Source organism: Neoarius graeffei, chromosome 14, assembly GCF_027579695.1.
Source record: "Neoarius graeffei isolate fNeoGra1 chromosome 14, fNeoGra1.pri, whole genome shotgun sequence".
In the NCBI taxonomy this organism is placed as follows: domain Eukaryota; kingdom Metazoa; phylum Chordata; class Actinopteri; order Siluriformes; family Ariidae; genus Neoarius; species Neoarius graeffei.
Window position 1 is genome coordinate 40,770,407 of NC_083582.1, and position 17,307 is coordinate 40,787,713.

General features: G+C 42.1%; 1 protein-coding gene across 3 annotated transcripts in view; it reads right to left on the bottom strand.

Annotated features, from left to right (window-relative positions):
- Positions 1–472: 472 nt before the first annotated feature.
- The window catches only part of LOC132898198 (growth arrest-specific protein 7-like), a 102,441-nt gene continuing 85,606 nt past the window's right edge, over positions 473–17,307 (bottom strand). For all 3 annotated transcript variants that reach the window (XM_060939650.1, XM_060939649.1, XM_060939648.1), the window contains 5 exons: positions 16,923–17,051; positions 16,212–16,335; positions 4,767–4,846; positions 4,581–4,679; positions 473–1,484 (listed from right to left, as the gene is read on the bottom strand). In XM_060939650.1, coding sequence (XP_060795633.1) covers positions 1,371–1,484; positions 4,581–4,679; positions 4,767–4,846; positions 16,212–16,335; positions 16,923–17,051 — 546 coding nt within the window. In that variant the 3' untranslated portion in view covers positions 473–1,370. The remainder of the gene's footprint in view (positions 1,485–4,580; positions 4,680–4,766; positions 4,847–16,211; positions 16,336–16,922; positions 17,052–17,307) is intronic.

The window sequence follows — 17,307 nt, forward strand, 5'->3', positions numbered from 1 at the left end:
CTAATTCGAGATCTCGAGAAAACAAAACCGTTATTCCGTGATCTTGAGATCCGAGATAACGACATAATTAATTCAGGATCTCGAGAAAACAACACAACTAATTCGAGATCTCAAGAAAACAAAACCGTTATTCCGAGATAACGACATAATTAATTCAGGATCTCGAGAAAACAACACAACTAATTCGAGATCTCGAGAAAACAAAACCGTTATTCCGTGATCTTGAGATCCGAGATAACGACATAATTAATTCAGGATCTCGAGAAAACAACACAACTAATTCAAGATCTCAAGAAAACAAAACCGTTATTCCGAGATAACGACATAATTAATTCAGGATCTCGAGAAAACAACACAACTAATTCGAGATCTCGAGAAAACAAAACTGTTATTCTGAGATAACGACATAATTAATTCAGGATCTCGAGAAAACAACACAACTAATTCGAGATCTCGAGAAAACAAAACCGTTATTCCGTGATCTTGAGAAAACAAAACAATTATTTCATGATCTCGAGTAAACAGCTGAGAAATGGTTCATTCAGGTGCGCCAAGAGACTTGTGATATGCTGACTTTGGGGCTATTTCTCATTCTGTATAGAGGCAACTTTGGTCATTAGAATGTCTGGAATAATCTCCTCTGGGACCCCCCCTCTCTCTCAAGGCAACGTAAAAAGCCATTTCTGCTCTGTTACATGTCCGCCAATTTCTAAGTCTTCGTTGTCTGGCCCACAGGGGGCGCAGCTCTGCTAGAAATCTCAGCTGTTTTCTCGAGATCATGAAATAATTGTTTTGTTTTTTTGAGATCATGGAATAATTGTCTTGTTTTCTCGAGATCACGGAATAATTGTTTTGTTTTCTCGAGATCTCGAATTAGTTGTGTTGTTTTCTCGACATCCTGAATTAATTATGTCGTTATCTCGAGATAACAAGGTGAATAAAAAAAGATTATACGAAGGGCCTCTCTCGGCTTCCATAATTAGCAGTTTACTGGAAAAAATTTCTTCTTTTGATGAGGCTGAAAATAAAACATTGATTTCCTGTTACGGACAATTGAACACTTTTACAAACATTTGTGCAGCTCTCTGTGTGTGTGTGTGTGTGTGTGTGTGTGTGTGTGTGAGAGAGATTTATACATGTTTGTACTGAAATAGCATCCATCATTGGGTCAAAGTTCAGAGGAACATCTGGGTTCCGTCTCTGTGCGATATAACGCACTGCTTTAGGCTCTATGTTCTCAAACAGCAGTTTCATTCACAAGCTCTTGTTCCTTTGACACTGTTTGTACTCCAGTATGTTGTTTCTCCACACATCTTTGGAGCAAAGAATGAAGAATCCATCTCTTCTATCACCAACACATCCTCTCGGAGTTAGAGGTCCATGTCCACTGGTCTCACCTCGCCCGTCTTGTGCTCCTTTACCCATATCTCTCTGTCTTTGGCTGGATCTACAATCTGGAGTAGTTTGTCCACCGGCTCCATCGTCTGTACATGGAACACATCGTCATATATTATAGTTCATGTTTTTCTAAACATGCACTGATGAAAGTTTTGGGCACATGTAAAGAAATGCTGGAGAAAAAAAAACTTAAAATAATGAAATGAATGTTTCAACATTAAAAAAACCCTATAAACCGGAGTAAGCCATAATAGATGAAACAAAGTCAATATTTGATGTGCGACGACCCTTTGCTTTAAAAAAAATAGTCTCAGGTCCAATGAGTGCAGTTTTATAAGGAAATGAGCTGTAGGTTTTACTGAGCATCTTACAGAACCAGCCCCAGTTCTTCTGGACACTTTGACTGTCACACTCGCTTCATTATTTTGCACCAAAACCCATTATGTTTTCTTTTTTTAATCTTATGTCATATGCTCATCAGATACAAACTTTTTTTTTTCCCTGTAACATTTAATTTTGTGCTGGAAAACGAATGTTTGGGCTCTAAAATGTTTTTGTACCAACTCCGCACAATACTGTAACTATCCAATGACTTATTCAAAGCCTTACGTTTGATCTTTCGGCAGACTGAATGTTTTTTATCACCGCGTTTCTTAAACTGCCTCATTACACGACAAGATGCTTGCAGGCACAAGGTAAGATTAAAGCTAGACGGCCTTTCGAGTTCATAAAATCGGTGAAATTTAGTTCCTTCTGAAATTTGGTCATTGTGATGTATGTTTATTTCTGTAATATTTCACAAAATATCAGGCCATTCAGTGGCTGGGAAGTTATTTAATTTGAGGGGATTCTCTAGCAAATAATGTGTATGAAATCGCTCGCTTTGCACAGTCAAGCAGACAGAGGAAGTCCGTGTGCGCATGCGCAGGTTTTAGGGGTGGCACGGTTCACAAAAGTCGCGGTTCGGTACGTATTGCGGTTTGAGGTCTGCGGTTCGGTACGTATTGCGGTTTTTTTTTTTTTTTTAATCTTAAGTACTCTGTATTTGGGCATATAGCCTACTATTTACCTTAAGTAAACATAGTTTAGGATACAGCATTTAAGAGAGGTTAAAATTATAGTTACAATGAAATAATCATGCACAAACTGAGTTTGAGTTGACATAAGCACATTTTATGAACAATCTCTGATGAAAAGCCAGGTAGTATTTTGAAACAGCAAGAGGGAAGACATGGATGATTTCAACAGCTTTTTTATTTACTACAGTATTTATACAAAGTGTCAGGAGTGTTTGCTGCCATGTTGTGGCATCTAGAGGAACCAGGTGTCTTTTGTCACATACAGAGTTTTCATAATTGGAAGAAATAAAAATGAGTTCTTAAAGCTTACTTTTGAACAGATGTGTGTGTTAAAACTTAAACTTTTATGTGGCGACCAACCAACCACCTATATACAAAAACCGAATCAAAAACTCTTCTAATCCCTGAGAGTGAGGATGTATTTTTTCACTTGAAATTAAAGTGCAGTGTTTTGAAACGTATGGCTGGATTTCTTATCTAATCTTAAAGTGCCACTGTATTCTTAGAACGATTTATAACAAAATACACACACAGCCAATATAAAATATTGCAATAAAACCAATCACTGCACTGTTTAAAACAAACCTCCCCTCCCCTCGCCGGAAAAAAAAAAAATCTAGTTCGCCCATTATCCTGTGTCATTCTGAGATGCGCAGATAGACAGTAAAGGGAATTCGGAATTCCCTTTACTGTCTATCTGCGCATCTCAGAATGACACAGAATAATGGGCGAACTAGATTTTTTTTTTTCCGGGCGCCGCGGTACGCCGGAAATCCGGCGCAGTGCCGGAACGCTATCACCCCTGTTCGCGCGAAAGAGAACCACGTGGTTTCATACGGGCATTCGGCTTTTTTTTGGGCGAACGTCTTAAATAGGGGTACCGCGGTTTATACGCGTATTGCACCGCAACAGGCGTATCGTACGGTTCGGTTTTTTTCCCATAACCGTGCCAAGCCTAGCAGGTTTACCTCTGACCGTGCACTGACAGTTCCATCATTCTGTCTCTAAACGAACAGCTGATCACACCGAGGTGCTCGCTGACCACCGATATTTATTAGTTTGGTCCTGCGTTTCCTTTCCTTCGCAACATAATGTCTTTTCTTCTCGCTTTCCGTTACTGTAGTCGGCCTTTCACGTTTCATTCACACACTCACGTCCTCCATTTTTCTCTCCTGTTTCAAATTTGTATCCCACAATGCCTTACGCAAATGGGGAAAGCCCACCATATGACGCATGATGTCTCATCTCATTATCTCTAGCCGCTTTATCCTGTTGTACAGGGTCGCAGACCGACTAGTGGCCTAGTGATAGTGTGTCCGCCTCTCGATCGGGAGATCATGAGTTCTATTCACGGTCGGGTCATACCAAAGACCATCATAAAAATGGTACCTACCGCCATCTGGCAAGGCACGCTGCAATACAGATGTGCATGGGTAGTTAAACTCTCGTGGTTACCAGAGGACTAGCCCCCCACTGTAACCCTAGCTATGTAATAGGCGAGAGGCCAAGGGCTATGGAAACGGAGATCGGCGCCACCCAATGCGCCATATACAGGTTGGGCCTGGTTAGTACTTGAGTGGGAGACTGCCTAGGAATACCAGGTACTGTAAGGCGTGGGAAGGACTTTGACTTTTTGACAGGGTCGCAGGCAAGCTGGAGCCTATCCCAGCTGACTACGGGCGAAAGGCGGGGTACACCCTGGACAAGTCGCCAGGTCATCACAGGGCTGATACATAGACGCAGACAACCATTCACACTCACATTCACACCTACGGTCAATTTAGAGTCACCAGTTAACCTAACCTGCATGTCTTTGGACTGTGGGGGAAACCGGAGCACCCGGAGGAAACCCACGCGGACACGGGGAGAACATGCAAACTCCACACAGAAAGGCCCTCGTCGGCCACGGGGCTCAAACCCGGACTTTCTTGCTGTGAGGCGACAGCGCTAACGACTACACCACCGTATCGCTCTCGCTGTATGTTATGAACAGGAAAACTATATTTTGGTCAAAACCCCATTGTTTCACAGAATTTAGCTGTAGCAACATACAATGGGTTTTCCCAAACTACCACACAAATATGTTCCAAGATTAAGACTTACGCTTTGGTTGAACATGTCCGTCTCATGCCGCAGTGTCGTGTATTGGCCGAGGTGTTTTCTAATTATTTCTATTCGCTCTACTTCAAGTCTCTCCAGCTCCTACAAATACAAGAAATGCATAGACAAGGTCATTGCAACATTCAGTGATCAATATTTTCCTGTTACAGAGCAGGCATATCATCTCACCAGACTTGTAGTGACCATCTCCTCAAACCATTTCGACTGAGCCTGGTTGTACAGGTCAACACATCGCATCAGATCATCACCTGTGGTGAGCAAACATATCCATTACACACCAAGGACATGAGCAGCCATCTTAGTAACTGATTCAGTGCGTTTGAGAATGAAGTCACCATCTTAGAGAGTGACGCGTGGACACAGACGGTTCATCATGCATGATGGTGCTAATCAGTTTTAACGTTTGAGAAAATAACAGCAGTATGTAAAAATGTTTAAAACACATCCTAAAATGATTATAGAATAATATAATGATGAAGTGACGCCAGGTGTGCGATGTTCTTTCTTGTTCCAGGCTCCACCACTTTGGACATCTTATCAATAATCTTTTTTTTTTTTTCTTTTGAACAGTGAGCTAAAGTAAGTTCTTCAAGCAAACTAACATGCAGTCGAACTCCAGAAATATTTCTCAGGTGAATGAAGGTAGGATTTATATTAATATAGGTTGGATTCAGTCACGTGACTTTTGCTTGCCAGTTTACTTCTGGTCAGTGAAGTGGTGGTCAGGCAAACCGATTTGTCTGCCGTTAACTGAAGAGCTCGTGAAACCGTCTCCGACTACTTTTGTAGTTTAGAGGCCAATGCACAATCAAGATACCTTCAGAAAGTTGCTCTTTGCAATGGGATAGATCCTTACGTGCTAACAAAAAAGGATTTTTCCTCGTCTCATCTCATTATCTGTAGCCGCTTTATCCTGTTCTACAGGGTCGCAGGCAAGCTGAAGCCTATCCCAGCTGACTACGGGCGAAAGGCGGGGTACACCCTGGACAAGTCGCCAGGTCATCACAGGGCTGACACATAGACACAGACAACCATTCACACTCACATTCACACCTACGGTCAATTTAGAGCCACCAGTTAACTTAACCTGCATGTCTTTGGACTGTGGGGGAAACCGGAGCACCCGGAGGAAACCCACGCGGACACGGGGAGAACATGCAAACTCCGCACAGAAAGGCCCTCGCCGGCCACGGGGCTCGAACCCGGACCTTCTTGCTGTGAGGCGACAGCGCTAACCACTACACCACCGTGCCACCCCAGGATTTTTCCTATGAGTTGGAAAATGATCCATCTGTTGAGTTCCCCGACATCTCAAACTACCTGGTGCTGCAGACATCGTTCTACACGGACACACAGATGAAAACCTGGAAGAGCATGGAGGCAAACAACTTTTTCTATGTGGCTGGGTTAAAGATCTGGGAATCAGGACACTACAAGATAAATCCTGAATTGTTTTTGCCCGGGTAAGAAGGAATTTCTGCGCTTTTTGTACGCGTCTTTGCGATGATTGCTAGGACGCGACAAGTTTTAGTATCAGGTGTAAACAAACCACAGTCACTCGATTCCCAATCCTCCGTGCTCTTCTCTTCCAGGTAAATCATTCACAAAGACCCACAGAAACCCCTTTATTGGTGAAACAGGACGGAGAAGTTATCACAGCTCACTGTAACTGCACGGCCGGGGAAGCAGTTTCGTGTTGTTAACTCGTGAGCTCTGCTTTTGTGTTTATGTGGATCATCTCAATTATTTTATCTCTCTAGTTCAGTGTAGGAGTCCAATCTACATCATCGTCCTTGCAAAACACTGCTAGGACTTCCTGATAAATAAAGTGAAAATATACATGTTAGTTTACAATATGGCGACCACGATCAAACAGTAAACAAAAACACCTGAGGAATCAAGCATCTCCTGAACTTCAAAACGTCACAAAATAACAGAACGTAGGAAGAAAAGTGATTTGCGAATCCAAATGAAATAAATCAGAGGAATTTATAAACCTTTCACGATGTGATCAGGGCAAATTCGAACATTCTTCGACTTTGCGCCCTTCCATTGCAGCAAAAGGTTCAAGAGCCACATTTCTCAGCGTCTTTTGGTAAAACCTTTTGCTCTTTCACCCTTTCTATCTATCACTTCACAGGAAACCCAGAAGAAACTTTTATCAGTTTCACGGTTTGATCGATTTGAACAGCACAAAACTGTGCAAGTGTAGGGCATTTTAACAACTAGCAAGGTGCCCCAGTGATAGTAACGCTTTGTGAACAGTGAACTTAGCTGATCACCACTTCATGTCATGCATATCTGATGAGGCGGATGCGACGTCGCATGCAACCCATCAATTGCTGGGTTTCAGTCACGTGAATTTTCTTAGCGGTTTTACCGGAAGTGAAATAGCTGGTGGTCTAAACGGCTGCCGTAGTGCAAACAACTAGCGATAACTTATCAGAGTGAGTACGCTCGTAATCTAGAAGCCACTGCTCGCTTTAGATCTATTCAGAAAATTGCCATGTGCAATGGAATCAACCCCGACAGTCTGGGAAAGAAGGATTTGTCATGCGATCTCGAAAACTACCCTTCAGTCGAGTTCCCCGACATCTCGAACTATCTGGTGTTGCAGACGTCCTTCTACACCGCAAAACAGATGAAAGCGTGGAAGAGTATGGAGGCTTACAACTTTTTTGTATGTGGCTGGGTAAAGGACCTCGCTATCAAGTCGCTGCCGAATGAACCCGGTGTTGTTTTTACCTGTGTAAGTATGTTTTTTTAAAGCTTTTCATTCATGCTTTTACAAAGAAGCGCTGCAAGTTGAAGTGTAAACAAACAACAGTTGGCTTGATTCTCACTTGTGTTGGCTCTTATCTCTCAGCTAAATCATTCACAAAGATCATCAGAAACCCCTTTAAAGACCTGGATCTTAGTTAAACAAGACGGAGAAGTGATCACGGCGTGTTGTAACTGTATGGCTGGGTAAGAATTTTGTCGTGACCTTCACGCATATGGACTTTGTGAGGAGTAAACAAAGAAACAGCTGGGGACTTCAGCGCTTCGTGACTTAAAAAAGTATCATAAAATAACGACACATAGCAAGAAAAGTACTTGGAAAACACTAAGGACATAGCTGAGAGGGAAACAAACCTTTCACCAAGTGATCACTGCAAACTCAAGCACGCTTCGACGCAGCTCCCTTCGATTTCAGTGAGAGGTTCGAAAGCCACCTTTCTCGATGTCTTTTTGTGAAATCCTGTGTTCGTTCACCCTTTTTTTTATTAGTTCATGGGGAACCCTGAAGAAACTTTTAGCAGTGTCACGGTTTGATCGATTCGAACAACCTAAAGCAACGCAAGCGTAAGGCATTTTTCATGCGAGCAACGCACCTTCTCCCTACAAACACTTTGTCAACTGAGCTTTGGTCGACCACCAGCTAAAGTTTTGAATAACTAATGAGGCAGATGTGACGTCACGTGAAACCCAGCAATTCAAAAAAATTGCTCTGACTTCTTCCAACTTTTTTTTTTTTTTTAATATTTTTTTGGGCTTTTTGCACCTTTATTGGATAGGACAGTGTAGAGACAGGAAATGAGCGGGAGAGAGAGACGGGAAGGGATCGGGAAATAACCTCGGGCCGGAATCGAACCCGGGTCGCCCGCATTCATGGTATGGCGCCTTAACCACCTGAGCCACGACGCCCCCACTTCTTCCAACTTTAAAGGAAACTCGAGGATTTTTTTTTTTTTTAACTTGGACCCTGTTTTCTCATTAGGTCCAAATATTTACTAGGGACAAAAATGATTGAAATCGGTCCACTACTAACGGTGGCGGCTGGTAGTCTTTCAAACAGGGGAGGCTGGTCGGTTACGATATTTCCAGATGTTAAAAGAAAAAACACATCAATTTTGCCCATACTCTTGCCTCTGATCTGGCTGATTGTTGGCAGGGTCACAAACTGTGAAATAACAGGTTCTTTTGGCCCATTAGCCTACTGTCCAATGTACATGATGGTGGTGTTGGGGGGGTATATTTTAACATTTTATATTTTAAAATTGTGGCAGGTTGTTTAAAAATTGATCATTATTGAAAGCAGCTCTTTGTCAGGAACCTCAGCAGTAACAGCAGAGTGTTCTGGAATAGGCACAAGCACTGACCTTGGGGAGCCAAACATAGAGCTGGGTGCCACACATTTCATTCAATGACACTTTCCCTATATTTTACTTATTTTGACTGAGAAATGTTTTATTGACAATTTTGATAACCCCTCACTTTTAATCCAGGTCTGTAGTGTGAAATGTTCTCGGCTGTGTTTTTGTTTAAAAATGTTTTCCAAATTGTAGCTGTGTTTAATTCATATCCAGAAAAATATATATTCCAATATAATATACTCAGCATAAACATTTTAAATAGATTCTATATTTTTGGTCCATCCATGACATATTACTAAAGTAGCCTATTTACTGTTGTTGATGTGGGTCACTTGCTGTTAGCCAATTCACTTTCTCGTACCAGGAGAGCTGAAAGGAACGAGTATTATTCCCTACCTTTTTCACCAAGTCAGTTTGAGGCGTTGGTCTACCCTGCTCTTTAATTTTAATTTTTTCCTCGAAAGGAAGACTGGCAAATGGCTTCGCCAAAATTAAATCAGCAATGCTTGGCATCCGTGCGCAGCTTTCTTGCTAGCTGACTAGCCCCCTTGAGTTCAAGTTCAGTCACTCAAATAAATGAAATTTCTGGAACTCAGATAGCAAACTTGACAACACTATATTTACACTTTATTTACAATGAAAATATATACAAACTAAAAAAGCTGGTAGAAACCGTATGTAATGAATGAAATCGAAATGTAAGCTGATCTCTTACAATACACCACAGCACTTGCGAATCCGCATGGGACTGAACTGAAATTCACCGCTGCCTGTCTATATTTGAAACGAGCTGTCAATCAAAGAAAATATCCAGCCGCTTTCACCAATCGCCAGTCTCCTCGCGGAAACTGCCATGTCCCTCCCACTGTGAGGCTGGGAGTCCGTGGGCGGGCGTTTTCGCAGTATTTGTCCAATAACCGTCTTGCATTTTGAGATTGAAAACCGCATAGCTCCCAAATGCCATTGAAGTCCACTGAGGCTGCGCTGCATCGCGCTGTCACGAGGGGGAAAAACTCACGCGCACATTAGGCGAACTGGGGAAAGTTATAACGGAATGATTTCGCACTGTAGTTGGGTTGAGCACATATATTTCTATGATTCTGGATCTGAAATAGCAATGTTATAACTTATAACATTGCTATTTCAGATCCAGAATTTTTAGAGGAGGCTGAGCCTCCCTCGTTGTCTTAGAGCAATCGCCCGTGACTACTAAATTAGAACGCTATAACCAGCAATTGTAAAATGACTGAACAATGTAATCTTATGGGGCAAACATCATCTTGTTTTTGCTACTGACAAGCTCTTAATGTTATTATAAGAGTCTGACAACATAGAAAAGATCCCTATAGTGATACACCTCTGTCTGTTTACTTCAATAACTGGCAAGAAACTGTAGAAAATGATTGTTTCTACAGTCATTGCTTTACTTTTACTCTTCTTCTGGTCTCTGATGCAGCAGAGTGCCTGTAGTCGATTATCGCACTGGGGTTGTTTTCTATAGCAGATGTTTGCTGGTAGGATTACACTGTATAGTTCATTTCCGAAAGAGATGGGAAAATAAAGCAGGAGTTTAAAAAAATCCCGGAGTTTTCTTTTCAGCCCTCCTTTTTATTGCTTGAGTAATGAGTATAATTTACCACTAAATGGCGCCAAAATACACCAATTTAACCCAAGCCACTGGCGGACACGAAGGAAACGTGTTTGGTTTTGGATTTGTTAAATTATATTTTCAAGTGTTCACGAATAGTCCTGAGAGAAGTTTTTTTTTCTCTTTTCCACATTCCTCCAAATCTCCTTTGTCTGTAGGCCGTGTTAGACTTGTGTGAGTAATTCAAATTTATTTACACAGCACTTAAAAACAACCAAGAAGAAGCCTTTATTTGTCTCATCTCATCTCATTATCTCTAGCCGCTTTATCCTGTTCTACAGGGTCGCAGGCGAGCTGGAGCCTATCCCAGCTGACTACGGGCGAAAGGCGGGGTACACCCTGGACAAGTCGCCAGGTCATCACAGGGCTGACACATAGACACAGACAACCATTCACACTCACATTCACACCTACGCTCAATTTAGAGTCACCAGTTAACCTAACCTGCATGTCTTTGGACTGTGGGGGAAACCGGAGCACCCGGAGGAAACCCACGCGGACACGGGGAGAACATGCAAACTCCGCACAGAAAGGCCCTCGCCGGCCCCGGGGCTCGAACCCAGGACCTTCTTGCTGTGAGGCGACAGCGCTAACCACTACACCACCGTGCCGCCGCCTTTATTTGTCACATGCACAAATAAATTAAATGCAAATCCATTGCATTTAACCCATCTGAAGCAGTGAACACACACATGCGCACACACAAGTGAGCAATGAGCACACACACATACCCAGAGCAGTGGGCAGCTATGCTACAGCGCCCAGGGAGCAGTTGGGGTCAGGTGCCTTGCTCAAGGGCACTTCAGGCATGATACAAAGGGACGGGGAAGCGCTGTTCATTCACTCAACTCCCCTCACATTTTTCTTCCCAGTCCCAGGACTCAAACCAGTGACCCTTTGGGTCCTTCTCTAACCTCCAGGCCATGGCTGCCCCCAAGCACCAAAAATGCTTGCTGTTTTACAACTAATAATCGGTGAGCTTGTTCTAACCTTTCAGCGATGTCTTCCATCTAGATCACGATTCTTCATCTGTGTCCTTCTCTTCTTTCTTTCAGCTTCATTCTCCCTAGTCATATCCTCCAATGATAACTTTTTTTTCTGAGTTTTCCAATAGCTTTAGTCACGCTAAGACCCAAGGATTATTATATCCTGAATGATTGTGGATTGGTTTCCTGCGAAATGCTACCCATGAATGTAGGAGTTTTTCAGGAACTCATGTTATATAAAAATGTGCATAGCTCTGCTGTCTGTCTTCCTCTCATGGTGAAGAAGGCGAGAGAGATTTTAATGGCAGCGTGCACTCCTTCTCCAGCTAAGTGGGCCAATACTTTAATCGATGATTGCCGCTTTGAACTTTCTGGAAGGAAAGTAATTGAAGCTAGACCCATTATCATACACGGTATATATGTGTCTCATTCGACAGTTTTGAACACCACCTGTACCGTATGTCCCGACTCATCTCACAGGGTACCTGGGCAGGAAGGGTCACTAAATTCATCATGGGTACTTGAACATGATGTGGCTCATCTCACACTTGGATTATACTTCATTTATTGTGCCGTACAGTGCAGCCCAGTGGAAAAAAACACTCTGCCGACCTGTTTATTTGTTGTATTGTGTTGCAACCATAGTTTTGTACGTTGCTCATCTTACTTTATTTGCATTTCATATCGTCTTTGTTTTTGTTTTGTAAATTGCAACATGGTTCTACGAGCAGAATATGACATCTCACTGTGTACATTCAATTCGCAGTCAAATGTCTGGACACAGCTACTCTTAATTGTGTGCATGTGTGTGTGTGTGTGTGTGTGTGTGTGTGTGTGTGTGTGTGTGTGTGTGTGTGTGTGTGTGTGTGTTTGTTTGTTTGTTTTTTTTGACAATTATTCCACGAAATCAAGTCATACATGAGCTGACAGCCAACGAGGCGCGTAGCACCAAGTCGGCTATAAGCCATGTATGATGAGATTGAGTGGAATAACTGTTTTATTCTATCCACATTCACTGGATTTTGAGAAACAGAGCATTTTTATTTTTATTTTTTGCAAATTCGATAAATAAAAACTTTATACAAAACATCTGACAACATCATTTCTGCTTAGGTGGACTTCTTAAAGGAGATACGCAGAACCTTTATTTTTAAATACATTTCTGAGTGGGGGCGGCACGGTGGTGTAGTGGTTAGCGCTATCGCCTCACAGCAAGAAGGTCCGGGTTCGAGCCCCGTGGCCGGCGAGGGCCTTTCTGTGCAGAGTTTGCATGTTCTCCCCGTGTCTGCGTGGGTTTCCTCCGGGTGCTCCAGTTTCCCCCACAGTCCAGACATGCAGGTTAGGTTAATTGGTGGCTCTAAATTGACCGTAGGTGTGAATGTGAGTGTGAATGGTTGTCTGTGTCTATGTGTCGGCCCTGTGATGACCTGGCGACTTGTCCAGGGTGTCCCCCGCCTTTCACCCGTAGTCAGCTGGGATAGGCTCCAGCTTGCCTGCGACCCTGTAGGACAGGATAAAGCGGCTACAGATAATGAGATGAGATTTCTGAGTGGATAGTATCTCCATCCTTGACTCTTGTATGCTGTATAATTGGGAATAAAAACTATATATTTTTGAGAGTTAAAATCGATCGCAAAGTTGGCATTCGAGCTGCCCCACTGAGCCAGCCAGCCCTGGGTGCATGACGTCACTGCAGGAACCGGTTTTAAGGCCGAGGCCTTTTACATCTATAGACCAAAGCCAGACTCAGCAGGCGAGAGTGGTTGCAATGGCCTCTTTGTTCGGATTTATTGGAGATTCTTCGGATTCCTCAGACAGTAATACAGCCGAATGTGATAGTTCTGAAATTGGAGTGTGTGTACATGCTACTGCCATACACGTAAAACCATATCAGTTTGAACCATCAGAAAGTGAATCCGATAGTAGCATGTCGGCCATGGAGGCCCCCACTTTACGAAATAAAGCCAGAAAACAAAGTCGTCTAGAGAATTGGATGGAATTGAACTGACAGTCTCATGTGACTCTCATTAAAACAGGATAGGTGTTATAACTTATGCAACATACATATACATGCATGCATTTTCACTGATAAAACGTAAAAGGCTAATTAAATAATCAGATGAACTAAGACAATCACATTCTGAAGCAAATTAAATAATCTTATACCTGTAACTTAAACACACAATACAAGTTACATGTATTAATCTAAATGCAGGTAAACAGCGTGTTGTTGTTTTTTTTTTATCCAAATGAGAGTCGGAGCATACCCGGGTGTGTTCTCGGTTCTTGGAGGCCGAGCTTGTGGCCGTTTGTTTTGAAACGATCTGACTTTCAGTTCTTCATTCATTCGCTTCTTCTACATAAGGGTGAGATATTGCTGCTGAGGCAAACATATCCAGCGGTGGGGGACATATCCAGCGAAGAAATCTAACGACTGGCCCGCTCATTCCCCATTTTCTCCATACTGAGTACTCTGCTATTACTGCTCGGCTCACACTCCAGGAGAACTGGTGCAAGTGAACTTACTTTCCTTTTCTTCTAGTTTTCTTTTCCTTTAATTGTTGGTACTGCAGCCTCTTTCAATACGGGCTTATAGCCAACACTCCTCAACAGGTCCGAGGTCTCGTACGAGTCTTCAGTAAAATGTGCAGCGCAGAGGAGAGACCACTTCATAGGTGCCCAATGTGCCCGTGAACTTCTTGCAAAACGTGTCCAAATCTTTGCAGTTTGAACATTCTTGGACCATGAATGCGATGTACGTAAATCCACCTTCTGTCGTGTTGCTGCATCCGCCAGCAACACATCTACATGGCATGGCGATAAATTAGCTCAAAATGGAGGATCGGAGTTGCAGTCAGCTCTGTGTTTTAGTGTAGCAGAAATGGCGATGAGACTGATAGACTTCCTGCAGTGACGTCACAGATGTCAAGGTCATTCACTCAGACCGCTACCTATATGAATCACTTTAATCGTAAAAATTAATATATTAGATTTATTGTTAATGCTTCAAACTATTCCTGTGCCATTCTTGAGGTCTCAAGGCATTTATAAACAAAAAGTGAGGCCATGATTCTGCGTATCTCCTTTAAAAACCTATCAATGGCTGCACAAATTGACCTTAATGTTGTTTTTTTGTAGAACGTGCTGTCTTGCTGTCGTGCCGAGGTACAGAATAGCTTTAGACATTTATTTAAATCTTCCTTGGACATTTCACTTATGTACTTTTCAAACTTCTTTGAGCTTTTGAACCAGTCTAAAAGAATTCAACAAATTTTAATGCTTAAAGATGAAGAATGTAAACAAACCGGCGAAATGACAGTAGCAATTTGTGAGAACTGCTATAATAATAATAATTCTTGAAAAATAAAAAAGATACGTTCTTACCATCAAATACTTTCATTCCATATTTTGTTGCTTTTTTGTTTTTTGGGTTTTTTTTGGGGGGGAGGTGTTTTCGAGTAGAGGTTTTATTTCGTCCTCGGTTGGTTCAGCAACACGCTCCACCATTTTGTTTTTCTCTACTCATGGTATATGAGCTGATATCCTAGTAGTAGAGTTGCCAATCAGAGTGTGCGATTGCTCACATCCAGGGAATATGGATAGAATATATATGGCAGTTTGGGAAAACCATTCACATGATAGCACTTTTCCCATATAAACTATATATACATTTATTTTTTGCATGAACCCTAATCAGAAGTGAAGGTAAAACATTTTAAGTTCTGGTTACCGCTACAAATGAAAAGGGATAAAGTCGCATTTAGGATTATATTACAAGCCTGACAATATGTGAGGAAATCACACATCACACTGGCAAGGTTTTAAACATCTTTAGCCACACAGACTGTTTTTAATCACAGTGTTAAACTATTAAGCTGTTGACTGTCGTTAAATTGCCTTCTTACTCAACATGAAACAAAACACTCAAAATTTGGCCAACATTTTTTTTCTCTCCATCATTTTTCACTGTTTGCCAGAATTCAGCCACAGTGACACGGATATTCCCATACGACCACACAAATGGGAAAATGATTTGACCAAAAACGTACTCAACAATGTTCCACTATTTTAGCTACTTTGACTAAGTTCTAAAGGAAAAACTTAGCCTGGGAAATCCCATGCTGCTTTGCACAATCGTTCCGATCTGAAAAGACAGCATGGAAACTATGGTCTAAAGGCTCGCCTGAGTTAGGGAGCCAATCAGAGAGTGGGGAGGGGTGGAAAGACGGTGACGCGTACTACTCGACAAACGGAAGCTTGTAGTTTATTTGGGACTGTTTACGGATCACATTTAACATGGCGGCGAGCGATACGAACCAAACTTTCGATCAAGCTTTAGACACTGTTCTGAATAGTTTAGAGCGAAAGTTTGTTTTAAAAAAAAAGAACAGCGTTTGGCGTTACAGTCTTTCTTCGCCTCTTCGTCTTCTTCGTCGCTCTAACTACGTCACCGGGTACAACTGCCATGATTGGCCATGGGCTACGTATACGCCAAATGATAGACATTCGCAACGTCCAATAAACGGCCGTTGACAATCGTAAACCACACCTCCCCTACGAGAAATTCAATAGGCAGATTCCAGACCATATTTCACTTGTGATATGGTCTGGTGTTAACCAGACTAGGAAAAACTTGCTGAGCTGCGGATTTTAAAAATATTTTTCAGGTTTTAATTCATGTTTTCAAAATACATTCACTCATTGCTATTCAGTTTAGATTTAGAAACAAATTTCAAGGAGAAGCCTTTAAATAAAAAGATAATTTAAAAAAACCCTCAGATTGTACACGCTGGTGATATACGTGAATGAAAAATGAATGTGACTTGACTTGAGCGAAACTGACCTGCCTGTGTGGATTTCCTGCGGGCCTTTTTGATGTCCTCTTCAATCTTTGTGCTCAGTTTGATCTCCAGCTGTTGAGTCTTTACATCCAGATCCTTCTGCCTCTCTGCAAGCGCTTTACGTGCCTGCGAGCACAACAGGCAGATAAAAGATGAGTTTAGTTTATGCTCTTTCCTGCGCACTGTATATCTCTTGTCCAATTTCCACTCACAATTCAATTGAATTACAGATGTGCCTCCCTATTGACTCACTTGACTATGCAACCCTAAATTTATATGATTGGTTTTCTTCCATTTTGGCTCGTGTAATGACCTCACTGGAATTAGATCATTTTGTCAGGGCTGGTTTGTTTACAGCTCTCACACTTCTACCGCAGACAACTGTGCGCTCTGTCTCAAGGTCATGCATGAAGGGCAAGGCCATGTGATTATTATAGAGCTCGGAAAGCCTCCAGGGCCAGGAAATGGTCTACTGATCTGGGAACTAGTGTGGAGCTTTAATAAAGCATGAGAAGGATTCCTGAAATTCTAGAAAAGTTAAACAAAAGGCCTAACTCAAAGGTCTTGTCTGTAGTAGAGTTGGACAATTCATATTCATCCTTTATGTGCGTCATGAGAATGCTACTGCATCACTAATATTTTGGAAACATTTGATTTATGAACCAGTCCTGTGTGCATACAGAGTACTGATTTAACAACACGATGTACTGTACCTTCTCAACAGCAGCGTATCGACTGGCCAGCTGCTTCCTAAGATCAGTAATTTGGTGGTCATACTTCTTCATGTCCTTTTTAAAGTTGTCTCGATATGAAAGGAGGGGCTTTTCTACGTCACTCTGTAGCTGGAAAGTATAAAAACAACAGACACTTGATGGTAATCACACAAGCAAGAAAATGATAGTTGTATATGACATGAGGCAAGTAATAGATGTAATAGGAATTATTCCATCCACATTCACTGCATATGAGGCAATCGCGCACTCTGATTGGCTACTCTACTACTAGGATATCAGCTCATATACCGTGAGTAGAGAAAAACAAAATGGTGGCTTTGTTATCTCATCTCTCATTCTCATCTCATTATCTCTAGCCGCTTTA